Genomic DNA, 15,256 nt, shown 5'->3' with positions numbered 1-15,256 from the left:
TTGCCAGCAGGACATGGAGCTGGCCTCCCTGGGCGCACAAAGCCCCTTGGGGCTCTCTGTTCAACCCAGGATAACCTGACCTACCTCAGGGTCGAAGTCCAAGGAACTGCTCCCCTTGAGCAGGGTGACCTTTTTCTCCATCTCCTGGTACTGGGCCAGCGCCCTCCTCTTCTCCCCCTGATTGTACAGCAACACAGCATAATTCAGATTCACCAGAGGATTTGACCTGGGTTGGCAAACACAAATTGGGTCCCTGTGCCTATGCTACAGAAGGCGACTTTAGCTCTTAGTGTTGCACAAGAACTATTCACACCTCTGTGGCCACAGTGGCACCCCTGCCCCAGTCCTGGCCACAACAGAAACCTTCTCCACCACCTCTGGATGCAAACCAGGAAGGAAGGACTTCTCACAAGCCCCTCTGCCCCCTAAGCACTCAGACAGAGCTGGGCCGCCCTGCATTCCTTTGCCCCCATTACCAGGTCTTCTGACCACCATCTGGCTGAGGATGTCATAGGAAACACACCCCAGGAAGGAGTACTGTCGTGAACTTGTGCAGGGCCAAGGGCAGGTGGTGAATATATGTAGGGTTAATACATAGGATATAAGATTTTCCATGGTTAAGGCCTTATAGTTTAGCTACAGAGAATCGCTGACCCTCAATTCAGCCCTGATGTACAGGGAGGGGAGATGAGCAGGACTGATCTCCTGCACATATTTCAAACAGATTGAGTATTTAAAAGAACCACTGAACATCCTTGACTGGTCCCGACCAGATGCTCAAGGCTGTGCTTGATTAACATTGCCTATCTCTTCAAGAACTAGCCACTCCTGAATGTAAACACCATAATTTGGGGAGGGATTGCTCCCTCCTCAGACAACCTGGAAAATTCGGTTTTATTCCACAAACAATTGGCAAGAAGCCTTCTTTGTTCTCAAGCTATATGAAATCTAATTAGACCTTTGTTTAATTGGAGTTTCACCCATGGAGAAGACGCTCTGCCTGGGACCTTCCCAAGTGGGACTCAAGGCTGAACCCTGGGAATCCCTAGCCACTGTTGATTCAGATGTTGAAGCTCCCCAGATTTGATGATGTTTTCTCTAAATACCTATGTTTATGTAGGCTTTTCTTTTCTTTTTTATTATATTGGGACTTACTGGTTACTTCTGCTGTAAAACTGATTTATTTTACCTGTTTTATAAGCACTTTATTAAATATATATCTTTTTTAGTTTTGTTGGTGTCAATGTTTCATTTTGTAGGAGCAAAGAGAAACCAAGCCTCCTTAAACAATACAACTCCTATTTCTGCTCTTCTGAGGGATGGGCAAGGAGGAGAGGGGGAGGGGGTGCAAGAGGCAGGCCTGGTAGTGTTCCAGACCAGGCCCAGGGAGTGGACTGTCCTCACCACAGACTGAAGGGGGGGCAGGCAGGTGGCAGTCCCAGAATTCCCCAACTCACTCATCAAGGGCAACTGCTTCTGCATAGGCTCGATCGGCATTCTCTGTATCTTCCAGATTGGTCAAAGCAACTGTAGCAAAGAAAAGAAAGAAGCGGCTGCAACCACCCAGGGAACCCTGGGGAAACTGGGTCTGCACAAGCTTCACTGGTGGCACTCTGTCAGAAACCAAGAACTCAGGTCAGACGCCATGGGGGCTCTGGAGGCAGAACCTGAACTCCAGTCCTTGGATTTACTCTTCCCCCAAGTCTTCTTATCCCCTTGATGTCTGGAGGCATGACTTGAGCCGCTCTGGGGCTCATGGGGTTTAGAATCACGGAAGCTCTCAGAGTTGGAGGAGACTCAAGGTCAACTTCTCTCCCAACCCCGTTGATGGGGATCTCATCACCAGCCCAGCACCCTCAGAATGACTCTCATTTGCAACAAGTTTCTCCTCACACTGGCTGAAACCTCTCCCAGGACACCCTCACTCTCAGGTCTGGCCTTTTAAGTCCTTCTAAGGTGGCTCCTTGAACCCAGGGCCTGTGACTCTGGGATGAGGACCTAATGCCTCCAAAGACTGAAACTTAATGTGGCCGCTGCATGAGGGATGGCCTTATGCCAGCCTCTTGACTCTAAAAGGCCACTGTGGCATCCGGACGAGGGGCTGGCCCCCTCCAAGTGACCACTCTTCTCACTCGGGGCTCCTCGGACTCCACCTCAGGGTGGGGTGTGCCACTTACTTGCCAAGAGCATGTAGAGTTCCCCCATCTTGGGCTGGAAGTTGATGGCGGCACTGAGGAAGTGGAAGGCCGATGCGTACTGCTGCATGGTCAGGTGGACAAGCCCCAGGTTGTACAGGATCTTCCAGTCAAACGGTGCCAAATAATTGGCCCTTTTCAAGCAGCTGATGGCCTGCAGGGACGAGAACAATGATGTGAGGGCGAGCAGCTCCTTGAGGCCCCAGAAGAAAAGGGAAAAGGGGACACTCACCGCGACATACTTCTTCTTGCCAAAGAAGCACATTCCAATGTTGTTCCACAATGGCGGGCTTTCAGGCACAGAGTAGGCCACGACTCTGTATTTGGTGAGGGCCACGTCAAAGTCGCCGTGGGTCTGCATCATGCTGCCCGCTGCTAGGATGGCCTAGAGTCCACAGCCAAGAGAGTGACTCGGGGGCAGCTCCTTCCTCCAGTCCACCCTTCTGCCTCCTCCAACTCTCCAAACAGCCAGGGTCAAAAGCCTTACATTAAAGACGCTGCCGATTCTGAGAGCAGAGTGGGGCTTTCCTCAGATGCATACCAGCTCACCTCAGCTTTGCCAAGGCACCTTCTTGTGGGAGCAGGACCAAAACCATGGGAGTGCTCTCAGGGGGCCTAGACAAAGGCTGCCCCAGAGTCCCTGAGAGCGCCGGGCCTGGCTCCCAGGAGGCCCTGAGTAAATGCTGATTATGTGACTGAAGAAACACCACACCATAACGGCGACTGGGTCTCATGTCCCCTCAAAGAATGTGGCGCATCTATTCCATGTTCCCTCTGACCATATGGATAGGAGCTTGTGGCTGCCCCCCAACTCCCATCCATCCAGAGCTCTAGCCCAATTCTGGTTACCTTGTAGTTGGTAGGGTCAAAAGTCAGTGCATTTCCAAGATGTTCAAATGCCTTCTGGTAAATGCCAAGCTTTGGGGGAAGAAACCAAGAGAACATCAGAGACAGAGAAAAGTGGGGGGGGGGTATGCTGAGGGCCAAGGATGTAGCAATCTGACCCCCTGACCTTCTCCAAACAAATGCATCTTGGGGCTAACAGGAGATTTCACTTGAAGCAAGCTGTTGGTCCTAACCCAGTGGCTCCTAGGGTTTAATCGCTTTTTTCTATACTGTTGTGTATAGAAGGGATGGATCTGTGAGACCATTGTGAGGACTCCCTGGAGAAGAGCTGAATATGGTATGTGGTCTATCAATGTAAGCTATGAAGAAAAAGAGGTTATAGTGAAGAAAAGAAAAGCCCCAAATACACACGAAGACCGTGAAGAAAAGGGGCTCAGACTCTCTTGTGGGCTTTCACTATGCTCAGAGAATGTCCTTTGTGTTAGGTTTGTCAGAACATCTGTGCTGCGTCAAAATGAAGCATATCAGGTTTAAAAAAAAGAAAGACAAAGAAACCACTGCCCAGCCAGAAGCAGGCCGGGTGCTGGATCTTGGAAGGACCCAGCTCTTTCCATCATCAGCTTCCAGATGCACAGATTTCAGTCCCCTCTCCCAAGTCCCCTGGTCTATAGAAGAAGATAAAAAAGGCCCCTAGACTAGAGCCCTTTGGGTCAGCTGTACTGTCTCTGAACAGGAAACAGGCCCCCAGCCCCATTCTGCTCTGAGAGCCCTGCTGAACTCTGCCCTACGGAGAAAGGGGGAAAGGGGAAGTGAAAGGGAAGACTCTCCTGCTGGTCTAATTCGGGTTCCTCAAAGCCTCAGCACCTGTGCCCTTTGCGGAAGGGGCTCCCAACCCCAGGAGCTTGGCCCCCAGGGACCATCACCCCATCTTCACAAGAAACATCTGAATGTTTCTACCATTTCTACCATTCATCCTCATTGTGCTGGCTAAGGAACACGATCTGGTCCCAGACAGAACATCTAACGTAGATGCAATAAAACTAGGAGGCACACCAGAAGCTCCTCATGAAAAGCTGATCAACCATATTTGACACGGACTTTAGTGAAAAATATCAAGTTCACATCAAATAGCTTCAAGGAAATAAATACCTATGCACCTAACCACGGGGCTATCTTCAAAATCGGCTCCTGAAGGAGGAGAGCTGGAATTACCTGTAAATAGAGCAGTCCTAGGGTTGTAAGAAGTTCTGTATTTTCTGGTGAGAACCTGTAACATAGAACAATGACGCTTGAAATAGCAATTCTAATCCATTAGCCCGTATTCTCAGGTAAAGTAATTGTCCACTTCTGCTTGGGGATCCTATCCTCACAGGTAGCACCTGCACACACCTACAAAGCCAGTCATCACCTCGATCCTGAGCTCCAGGCCCCACATAGGCCTCATTTCCTTTCTTCTTGTCTCCCCCACCTCTGCCATGGGCAGACCCCAGGCTCCCCATTTTGCCATCATCCCTCTTCCCTTTTGCTCACCCTCCCCAGCTGACTCTTCCAACATCCCTAGAGATCCTGGTGGAGACCCTCATCCCCTTTTCCTCTTCTTCTCTTTTCCATGGACCCTCTATCCACCCTCCTTGCACAAGCCTTTCTGAACTGATTGCATATACTTCCCCCTGGCCCTCCTCATACAGTGCAGTCCATCTCCAGCTGAGGTCTGGCAGTGTGTCTCCTCCAGGCCCTGGGCTCTCTCTTCCTTGTCCCCAAGTCCCCTCTGAGCTCCCTCAGATCGCCCTTTTCAGACAGATGCCCCTGGGGTCAGTGCCCCAGTGACCTCCTCCTGACTCCTCTGTGATGCCTTGTTCTCACCCAGGAGAACTCCCTCCCAGGAGCTCTTGAGGGAAGGGGCTGCACTGGTGACCTCAGTGACATGCCCCAGGCTCTTAATAAAGGCTTACAGAATGAAGCTGCTGCATTTCAGTGACATATTGGGGTTGGTTCCAATCCAACAGGAACCATTGTGTTCTGAGCTCCTTACCCACAAGAGGTTCCCCAAGATCATAGAAAAAAGGACTCAATGGCTCAAGCAGGACAAGTGGCTTGGGTAGAACTGCCCTGTGGGTGTCACTGGATAATCTTAGGCTTTTCTAATAAAGTGGCTGCTGGTGGGCATGGAGGACAGAGAGTGTAGCTTTGGAATAATTCACCAAGTCCCTCTTCTCTCTAACCACTCTCTTCCAGCACTGAAATGTCCTGGGCTGTCCCCAAGGACTGACCTGGCAGAAGCCTGGAAGACCCCAGTGGCCCACTGGAAGATCAAAGAGCACCAGGGGGAAGCCGGCAACTCCTCTACCAGCAAGGGGGCTTGCCCACAACCATCAGCCATTGGGCTCTGTCATCTCTTGGCAGTCAAATAGTAACACCCAAGTGTTACTTAAACAGGCAACTTCCATCCCCACACAGAATTAGATTTCCATGGCTACCATGGGGTCCACTGTGTGTGAAGACTGGTGGGAGGCCCTAAGACAGGGAAGAGCACCGCAAATTAGTCCCCATGTCTTCCAGTTAGGACCTGTGTTTCCAACTCTGGTCATTTAAAGGGGGCTGGTGTTCCCAGTTTTGTGGACAGGGCATCTCACAATTACACAGATCTAAGTTCATTTCAGACAAGGAAGATTCACACCGTCCCTTCAATCACTGGCTGAACCACAAAGCATTCTTCAGAGAAGGGAGAGAAAAGGTTTTGAGGGTAACCCACTTTTGATATATGGATGCTTTTTCTCCAGCCCACCCAAAAGACCTGAAAGCCTGGTTATCTCCTTTTTTCAGTGTCAGCAATAAAATATAGAAGAAATTTAGGGGCTTCATGGAACAGGTTGTTAAGGAAAATTAATACAGAAACTGTCCCAATAATCAGCACATCCCATCAATCAAAGCACTAAACATCCATGTCAGTCACCATGTTTTCATTCAGATTTGTAGTGCTGGGATCAGTCCTACTGTGTTTCCTAGAGAAAAAAATGGATATACTTACTCCACTGCCTTCTTATAAATTTCAATAGCCTTGACTAGCTCTCCCTCCAGCAAATGGATTTTTCCCAACATCATGTAAGTCAGATCATGCCTGTTGAGTTGTAGGGCATTGTGCAACTGGTCCTTTGCCTATATGATAAAAAAACAAAAAAACAAAAACAAAAACAAAAAACCCAAACCAAACCAAACCAAGTCAGCGCCACAAAAGACAAATGAACAACTCTGTGCTACTTAGTTGAGGCTATATTCTATTATTAATAATAATACTAATGAAATAATTATCTAAGTCAGCATTTGGCCATGTCATGTCTGAGAAGCAATAATGAATACCTCTTTATGCTTTTGCAGACAGTTCAGAAAATGTCCACTTTGCACTATGTCACCAGCCACCCAAGAGAGATGCTAGAAGCAGACCACTGGGCCATGAAGGCTGACCAGCCATGTGCAGGATCCCTGAGTTATGACCTGCCTCTACCTCAAGGCTCTCTGGATGAGAGGTATCTTAATCAGTATGTTTTAGAAAGAGGAGACTCAAATGAACAAGTGTATCCCCCCAAGATCGGACATGTATCAACATACAAAAAATGGAAGTATTCACGTTAGAATTCCCATATAAAGCCAGGTTTCAAATGTTTTCCTTGGACTGGCCACACCTTATTCAATTTGACTTTCCATTAGAATCTAAGTAAGTTCTCATGATGATCTCAGTCCTACCACATAGAAGTTTACAGTTCTTTCAATCCTAATACTCTAAAGAAAGAACTATATCAGATAAGCAGCACACAGCCAAGACATGAATCATAAAAACTTGAATGTTTGGGGGGGTAGATGTAGATAACCACCTAAATAATTCCTTTCTGTCCTCACTTCTACTTCTAATTCATTATCTCATGTTTCTCATCTACCAACTGAGTTGGCCACTCCACTCCTTCCATCAAGAAACTTTGTTGTCTTTATTTGAATTACCTAGGATACCTCTAATAGTTGTTTTAAGTTGTTGTTTAATGATTCCACATATATTGAAATACAAATTGTTCTCTTGGAAATGAAATATGAATACCAAAAGATCTTAGAATCTGATCAGATTAAAGCTGAAAATTAATCTCTACCATAATGATGTCAGAAACTCATGGTGAGCTGTGAAATTCTTATAGCCTTTATATATATTCACTTAAGAGTCTACTTTCAACATAAGAGTTTTACTAGAATGTTGTAACCTTCACAATTATTGGAGTGGGGAAGGGAAAGCAGAATGATAGCTGCATTTCAGGTTACTACTACAAATTTACTTTTGCTTTTCAAAAATTCCCCAAAACCACAGGCAAAAAATGTGGCAGAACTTATAAATTTAACAATTCACTTTTCCATTTCTAAGCAGTAAGACCTTAAGTTTTTTAAGTCCTAGGAATTGGATGATCTATTTCTCCAAGCTACCTGAAGTAAAATAACAAAGCAATGGGACTAAAGCATGGTGAATCATACTCAGTGAAATCCCCTGCTCAGACAAAGACCTGCTTACGTAATTACCTTGTTGAAATGCTTCAGGTACATGTAGCAAACTCCTAAGTTGTGACAGATCTCCTGTGCACAAGAGAAGGGACAAGCATCAGCTATAACTTCACAGCTAGAAAAGAGGCAGAATAAAACAGGATCTGGTGCACAGAGGCTTTGCTCAGTCAAATCTCAATCTGAAAACACAAACTGTAGCCACTCTTCAGTCAAGGATTTTCAATGTGTTCCCTTACATTTAAAAGAGTGAATGCTGTGAAGTGGGGTCCTTGGTGAGAAACAAAAAGTGCAGATTCACTAAGTGACAAAAGCAAAGTGAATGGATGATTTTCTCTCTAAGGTAGTAGAGGTTGAGAGAGCTACTATTGAGAAATGAACTACTGAGAAAGGTGACCCTGAAACAAGGATTAATTGGCAGGATCTAGGAGGAAAAGCACATGGGAATTGGAGTAAAACCAGCCCCCAGGCTTGTCCTCCTCTCAGATGTCAAGCACCTGTATTCTGAGATGTAAGATCAAAGAAAAGGGTGACAACTATGAAGGGAAGAAATGCACCTTCTTCAGGTTTAAAATAGTTTCCAGCATTTGGAAAAAAAACTCAGAACTCCAACGTTTTAGGCACAAACTTGACAGACACAAATTTATTATTCTAAGTATCTCTGCTTAGAGAACATCTTTTTTCCTTTTCTTTTGGCTTTTGCAGGGCAATGGGGTTAAAAGTGACTTACCCAAGGTCACACAGCTAGGTAATTATTAAGTGTCTGAGGATGGATTTGAACTCAGGTCCTCCTTGACTCCAGGACTGGTGCTCTATTCACTGCACCACCTAGCTGCCCCTAGAGAACATCTTAAAGACATCTGATTTTTGAAAATTTTCTGGCTCAAGCCAAATGACACATGCAATTTATTGGGTTCAAGAATAAAGGAAAATTATCCAGAACTAAGACTGAACAAGAAAACAAAGTTTAGGTAATAGTTTTGGATAACTCAAACAACAACTTCTGGGATTAACATTTCCCTAAAATCAATCCATTCCTTTTGAACCATTTCTTCCAAGGATTCTCTTTTCAATCTGGTCAATAGTGAACTCAAGAGACACTTCTATTAACTAGATTAATCAAAAATGTTCTTGTTCTTAATCTAATCATTACCCTAATCAAGTCAGGGAAGAACTCTTCCTGGCATGATCCAACTTTTCCTCTTAGGGCAGGAGTTCTTCATCTGGAGTCCATGAATTTATTTTGTTAATATACTGACAAATGAATTTCAATAAAATTGAATATACATATATATTAAAAAAATTTTATTTTACGCATTTTAAAGCATTATTCTGAGAAAGAAGTCTTAGGTTTTAATGGACTGCTGAAGAGGTCTAAGACACAAAAAAAAAAGATGAAAGAACCTTTCTTTAAATTAAGCATTGATAACTAAGTTATCTAAAATAAAAATCATGTCAGAATGAATAGTTAAAAATTGATCATGTTTCTCATTTGTACCAAAATAAAGTATTCACGATATAGCCCAAAGAGAGAAGATTTTAGTGGGTTTTGACAAAAACCCCCACCTAATTTTAAATGACTGCTATAAGAGCATGCTGGCATAATGGAGTGAGTTGGCCCCAGAGTTAGAAGATCTGGGATCATATTCTAAATCAGAAACTTACTAGTTATGTGACCCTAAGCCATAAATTTATTTTCAGACCCTCATGTTCCTTTTTCTGTAAAATAGACATTAATATCATTTGCACAGGATTTCTGTGAAGAAAGCACTTTATAAATACCCACTTTGTGCTATCTACAAGTATTAATAATTTTACTAAATAATTAAAAACTACAAGTATTATTAATAATTTTACTAAATAATTTGAAACTATGGGAGATACTTTTAAAAAGGATAGGATCAAAAGCTCCTAGAGGTTACATATAGCTGTGAGAGAGAGAGAAGACTACGGGTTCAAAAGGAATTCTATCTATACAGGTCCTACTGGAATGGAAGGCTCCAAGAGGGAAACTAATATCTATCTAATTTAGGTCTGCTGAGCAAAAAATTCATATATATTTTCAAGTCTTTATTGGATATTGCAATGGAATATCAGGGAAACAGAAAAGCTATTCCTTTCTTACCTTGTTTCCTTGTTCCTTTTACAATTCTTACAATTTTATATGAATATGAGACAAGCCATAAATTATCTACTTCCACACCTCTATTTTTAAAATTTTATTTATTTTATTCTGAACATTTCCTGGCCCATGTCAAATGACACATGCAACATATAGCATTCAAGAACAAAGAAAAATGATCCAGAACTAAGATTGAGTAAGAGCACAAAGCTGTTCTGAGCATTTCCATAACATAGAACAGAAAAAAAAAATTACACATGAAACTGCAATCTTTGTTATTCCTTTTAAAAAATAATAAAGTTATCACTTCTTGGCCTTTTGGCTAAGATCAAGTGTAGTAAAAAATAATTTTATCATGTAACTTAGAGAAGGGTACCATCAAACAAAAATGTGTGTTTATATATTTATTTTGATTATTATAAATTTGCAAATAAGCTACAAAATATCTATGAAGGAGATTTTTCACATTGTCATAGTCTCTCCTACTGTCCCTTCTTCACTTGAACCTCACAGAGAGATAGATTTCCTTCATAGATACTTTGTAGCTAATATGTAAACTTAATAATATTGTTGTTACAATATGCAATGTTCTCTTGGTTCTACTAGTTTGCTCTTCATTATTTCATGCAAATCTATGTTTTTCCTAAAATCAAAGAGCTCATCATTTCTTATAGCACAATAGTATTCTATCACAATCATATTTCACAAGTTGTTCAGCCATTCCCTGACAGAAATCAATAAACAGCATTTCAGAAAATTTTCCTTAGGTAGGTGGATTGTTTGGGAAGTATCTGCTGTGTCAAAACAAAATGTACCAATAATTTTCTTTTAAAACCTGTATTGTTTATCCTTCATTCTCAAAAGAATTCTTCTTTTGACAGAAATGCCCACAATTTCCAATTCTTTACCACCAAAAAGTCACTATAAATATTTTAGAACATATAGGTTCTTTTCCTTTTCCCCTAATCATCTTTGGAAACAGAACTAGTAGTAGCATAACTGAATCAAAGGAAAAAGACAGATTAAAAAATTTTTAAGAGAACTCCAGAATTGCTGACCAAAATGACTGGATTAATTCACAGTTCTGCCATCAGTGAATTAGTGTCCCAAATTTTCCACATTGTCTCCAACATTTGTCACTTTCCCCATTAATCGTTTTAGCCAATCTGGTATAAGGAAGGTGAATGACAGGAAACAAAATTCTGGTAAAATACAATAACCAAATGACATACCCCTTTCTGTTAACAATCAATAAACAGCATTTCAGAAAATATTTCTCAGGTAGGTGGACTGTTTGGGAAGTATCTGCTGTGTCAAAACAAAATGTACCAATAATTTTCTTTTAAAATGCATATTGTTTATCCTTCATTCTCAAAAGGAGACCATGACATTAGGGAGATGATGCCATGACAAGCAAGTGAACTGGATTTGAGTGAGAGGAGTTGTGCTAAGTCACCAGGTTCACTTTCTCCTCCAGAGCCATCTGAGCCCAGAATGACTGCAGATGACCCAGGATGTGAGAAAATCAGGGTTAAGTGACTTGCCCAAGGGAACACAGCTATTACAAGTCAAGAGTCTAAGGGCCAAATTGAAACTCAGCTCTTGCCTCCAGGGTTGGTACTCTATCCATTGCAACCATAAAGAACAAGCCAAGGAAGGAAAAGCAAAATATCTAGTGGTGGAGGGAATCAAGCATTCTGGACCAGGTTATGGAGAATAATTTGTCCATATAAAGCCTTTACTTCAGGCAAGCCAAAAGAAAATGCAGATATACAAAAAATAAAATGAAATTAGGAAGTAATTAATTATTGCAAATGATTTCACTGAAGTATTTCTTTAAAAATAAACTTTCTTATTCACTGAAAATAATTTCATTTGAAAGAATGCTCCAAAATGATTACTATTAATCAAGTGCAAATCACAACTGTTAACTTATACTCCATAGTCAGGAAATTGCCAAAGATGACAAAAAATGCTAACAGTCGATGTGGAGTGTAAGTCTAATAAGTCAAAGGCTATGAATATTTTAGATTTTTTATTTGCATAATTCTAAACTGTTTCCCCAAATAGTTACAGCTCCAGGGGACAGTGCCAAGTTGGCAAAGATTTACTTAAGCTCTCCCAAATTCTCCACCAACAACTTTAACCAGTGCCTCCAAAATGAATTCTGGAGCAGCCAAACCCACAAAAAAAGGACAACTCAGAACATCAGCAGGACAAGCCTGCCACACCTGGGTGAAAGTGGAGAACAGCAGGTCTTGGGGCAAGTGAATCAGCTGTGGCCCTGGCAGCCTCCAGAGGCTCCAACTAAAGACAGGAAGGTGGTTGGACAACCTGGTCAGGAGGAGATTACAGGGTTCCGTTTGCTGGCACCCAAGCAGGGCCCTGTTTCATTAGCCATATGGGGATCCAGGTCTAAGTCCCAGGATGAGGAGAACTAGCCCACCATGGCTTGCTGCAGAAGGTAGAGGGGTCCGAGTTTCAGGGTGGAAAAGAGTGTTTGTGATAGCTCACAGACCAGAGCACAGGCCAGAAGAGTATACATAAGAGCATGCCACTCTGAAAGGAAAAAAAAAAACCTATAGACCCCCAGAACTAGCTCTAAAAACAGCTATACAAAAAAAAAAAACAAAACTGATGCTTGGGGACAGTGCCCCTCTACCCTGGGAGAAGATCTAACTTTAACATAAAGTTTTAAGTCAAAAAAATTGCTGGTAAATGAGTAAACAGAAAAAACACCTCATCATAGAAAGTTACTATGGTGAGAAGGAAGATCAAAACTCAGAAGAAGACAACAAAATCAAAACTGCTACATCCAGGGCAGCTAGGTGTTGCAGTAGATAGAGCACCAGCCCTGGAGTCAGGAGTACCTGAGTGCAAATCTGGCCTCAGATACTTAATAACTGCCTAGCTGTGTGACCTTGGGCAAGTCACTTAACCCCATTGCCTTAATTTTTTTTAAAAAACTGCTACATCCAAAATCTCAAAGAAAAATGTGATTTGGGTTTAAGACTAAATGGAGAATTCCTGGTAGATTTTTAAAAGGATTTAAAAAATCAAGTAACTGAGCAAGAAGTATAAATTGGGAAAAGAAATAGCAACAATATAAGAAAATTATGCCAAAAGAGTCAGTTTGGTAAAGGAGGCACAAAAAAAAATACTGAAGAAAAGAACACCTTAAAAAAAGAATAGGCCAAATGTAAAAGAAAGACAAAAATGCACTGAAGAGAACTCCTTAAAAAGCATAATTGGACAAATGGAAAAAGATATACAAAAATTCACTAAAGAAAATAACTCCTCAAAAAGTAGAACTGGAAAAGACATTATAAAAGACATTATAAAAAAGACATTATACAGGGCGGCCAGGTGGTGCAGTGGATAAAGCACTGGCCCTGGAGTCATGAGTACCTGGGTTCAAATCCGTCTCAGACATTTAATAATTACCTAGCTGTGTGGCCTTGGGCAAGCTACTTAACCCCATTTGCCTTGCAAAAAACCTTAAAAAAAAAAGACATTATAAAACTCCAATGACATAATTCCTACAAGTCCTTCTCTCTGATAAATGGTAAAAGGATATATACAAAGCAGTTTTTGGTTAAAGAAATCAAAGCTATCTATAGTCATACGGAAAAAATGCCCTAAATCACTACTGATTACAGAAATACAAAGGAAAACAACTCTGAGCTACCACTCTATATCTATGAGATTGACTTTTATGGCAGAAAAAGAAAATGGCAAATGCTGGAGGCAAAATGGGACAACTGAGACACTAGTGCTCTGTTGATAGAGTTGCAAACTGATCCGACCACTCTGGAGAACAATTTGGAACTATGTCCAAAGGGCTATAAAAAATATATATAATGCCCAATAATACCACTATTAATCTATATCCCAAAAATATTTTTAAGAAACAAAAAAATAGGTGCAGAAATATTTAAAGCAGCTATTTTTGTGGTGGCAAAGAACTGGAAATTTAGGGATGCCCATCAATTGGATAATGAGTGAACAGATTGTGACATATGATTTTGATTGTGATAAGCTACAGGAAATGTTGAAGAGGACAGCTTCAGAAAGACCTGGGAAAGACTTTAAGCAAAGAAAACAGAACCAGGAGAGCACTGTACACAGTAATAGTAGTATTACTATGATCAACTGTGAATGACTTAGCTACTCTGATCAATACAGTGATCAAAGATAATTCCAGAAGATTTATGATGAAAAATGCTATCTATTTTCAGAGAAAAAACTGATGGAGTCTGAATGCAGATTAAAGCATACTTTTTTAAAACTTAATTTTTCTTTATTTTTTGGGAAGGGAGATTGTTTTCTTTCACAACATGACTAATATGGAAATATGTTTGGGAAAGATCTATGAGTGTGGAATACTACATATAACCTCAGACCTCTCTCATATATTGGTTAGCTGTGATGAACTTTTTCCTCTCTCCTCTTTTGTAATTCTTTATTATATGAGACGGCTCTCTGGAAGGCATGAAGGGAGATATATACATACATACATACATACATATATACATATATATATATATATATTATAGTGAGAAATTTATGAAGTTGATGTGAGAAAAAAGATATCAATAAAATTTATTTTTAAAAATAAATGATATATATTTCAGAAATCCACAAATAGAGAAGCATTTCTAAAATTGTGTTCTGCAGAAAGCTGGCATACCAAGATCAAAGGGTTTGGAGAAGAACAAGATTATAGCAACAGACAAATATTTATCTTGTGCTTAGCTGTTAGATCAATCTTCTTTTATTCATTAATCCTGTAGTTGCTACTTCTCTGTCTCATCCAGGAAACCCAGTATAATCTGCCCCCTCCTTTCCCCCTCCTTCCCTCCTTTCTTGACTTGTTTCACTCCCCTGCCCTCAAGCCCTCTGTAATCTGGTGACACTGGTCTCCTGGTTCATCTCCAGACATTCTCTCTGGCTTTTCCCCAGTCCTGCAATTCTGTCTTCACCTCCATCTCCTGGCTTCAAGTCCCGGCTAAAATCCCACTTTTGGCAGGGGGCCTTTCCTATTCCCCTTAATGCTGGTGCCTTTATTCTGGGGGTTATCTGCTCTTTATCCCATCTCTAGCTGGTTTGTTCTTAGATGTTTGCTCCAACTGGATCATAAACTCCTGTGAAGAGGAGAGATTGTCTTTTGCTTTTCTTTGTGTCATCACCACTTAGTGAAGCACTTGATACACAGTAAGCACTTAATAAATGCTTACTGAGGAGAAAAGGTACTCAGAGGAGCTGTCATCTTGTATGGCTATGCATGCATGCATGTATGCATGTGCTTCATAGCTGCACATGTGTATGTAAATGTGTGTATGTGCATATCTGCATGTGCCTGCATGGTATGTGAGTAAATGTATATGATGGGTATGTGTATATACGCGTATACTTAAAAATACTTACATAACAAGAGATATTCAAAGTAAATACATGCTGATTAATGAATGCATGTTGGTATCAAATTATTTGTCAGCAGTAGTTCACTGTGCCCCAAATAAGATTAAGATGAGTATTAACATACTATTAAGGTAATATA

The 15,256-nt window shown here is 41.5% G+C and overlaps 1 protein-coding gene and 1 pseudogene across 5 annotated transcripts in view; one reads left to right on the top strand and one right to left on the bottom strand.

Annotated features, from left to right (window-relative positions):
* Positions 1-15,256, bottom strand: part of BBS4 (Bardet-Biedl syndrome 4) — a 62,919-nt gene that overhangs the window by 2,564 nt on the left and 45,099 nt on the right. For 3 of the 5 annotated variants that reach the window (XM_074232662.1, XM_074232663.1, XM_074232665.1), the window contains 7 exons: positions 7,596-7,649; positions 6,070-6,197; positions 4,254-4,308; positions 3,045-3,113; positions 2,178-2,580; positions 1,458-1,527; positions 85-226 (listed from right to left, as the gene is read on the bottom strand). In XM_074232662.1, the coding sequence (XP_074088763.1) occupies positions 85-226; positions 1,458-1,527; positions 2,178-2,580; positions 3,045-3,113; positions 4,254-4,308; positions 6,070-6,197; positions 7,596-7,649 (921 nt within the window). The remainder of the gene's footprint in view (positions 1-84; positions 227-1,457; positions 1,528-2,177; positions 2,581-3,044; positions 3,114-4,253; positions 4,309-6,069; positions 6,198-7,595; positions 7,650-15,256) is intronic. The other 2 variants (XM_074232664.1, XM_074232666.1) reach the window with 2 other exon arrangements.
* LOC141523129 (U2 spliceosomal RNA) lies at positions 9,999-10,077 on the top strand (annotated as a pseudogene).

The sequence above is a fragment of the Macrotis lagotis genome, chromosome 4 (genome assembly GCF_037893015.1).
Source record: "Macrotis lagotis isolate mMagLag1 chromosome 4, bilby.v1.9.chrom.fasta, whole genome shotgun sequence".
In the NCBI taxonomy this organism is placed as follows: domain Eukaryota; kingdom Metazoa; phylum Chordata; class Mammalia; order Peramelemorphia; family Peramelidae; genus Macrotis; species Macrotis lagotis.
Note: the sequence above shows the minus strand (reverse complement) of the source record. Positions and strands in the feature narration are given on the sequence as shown.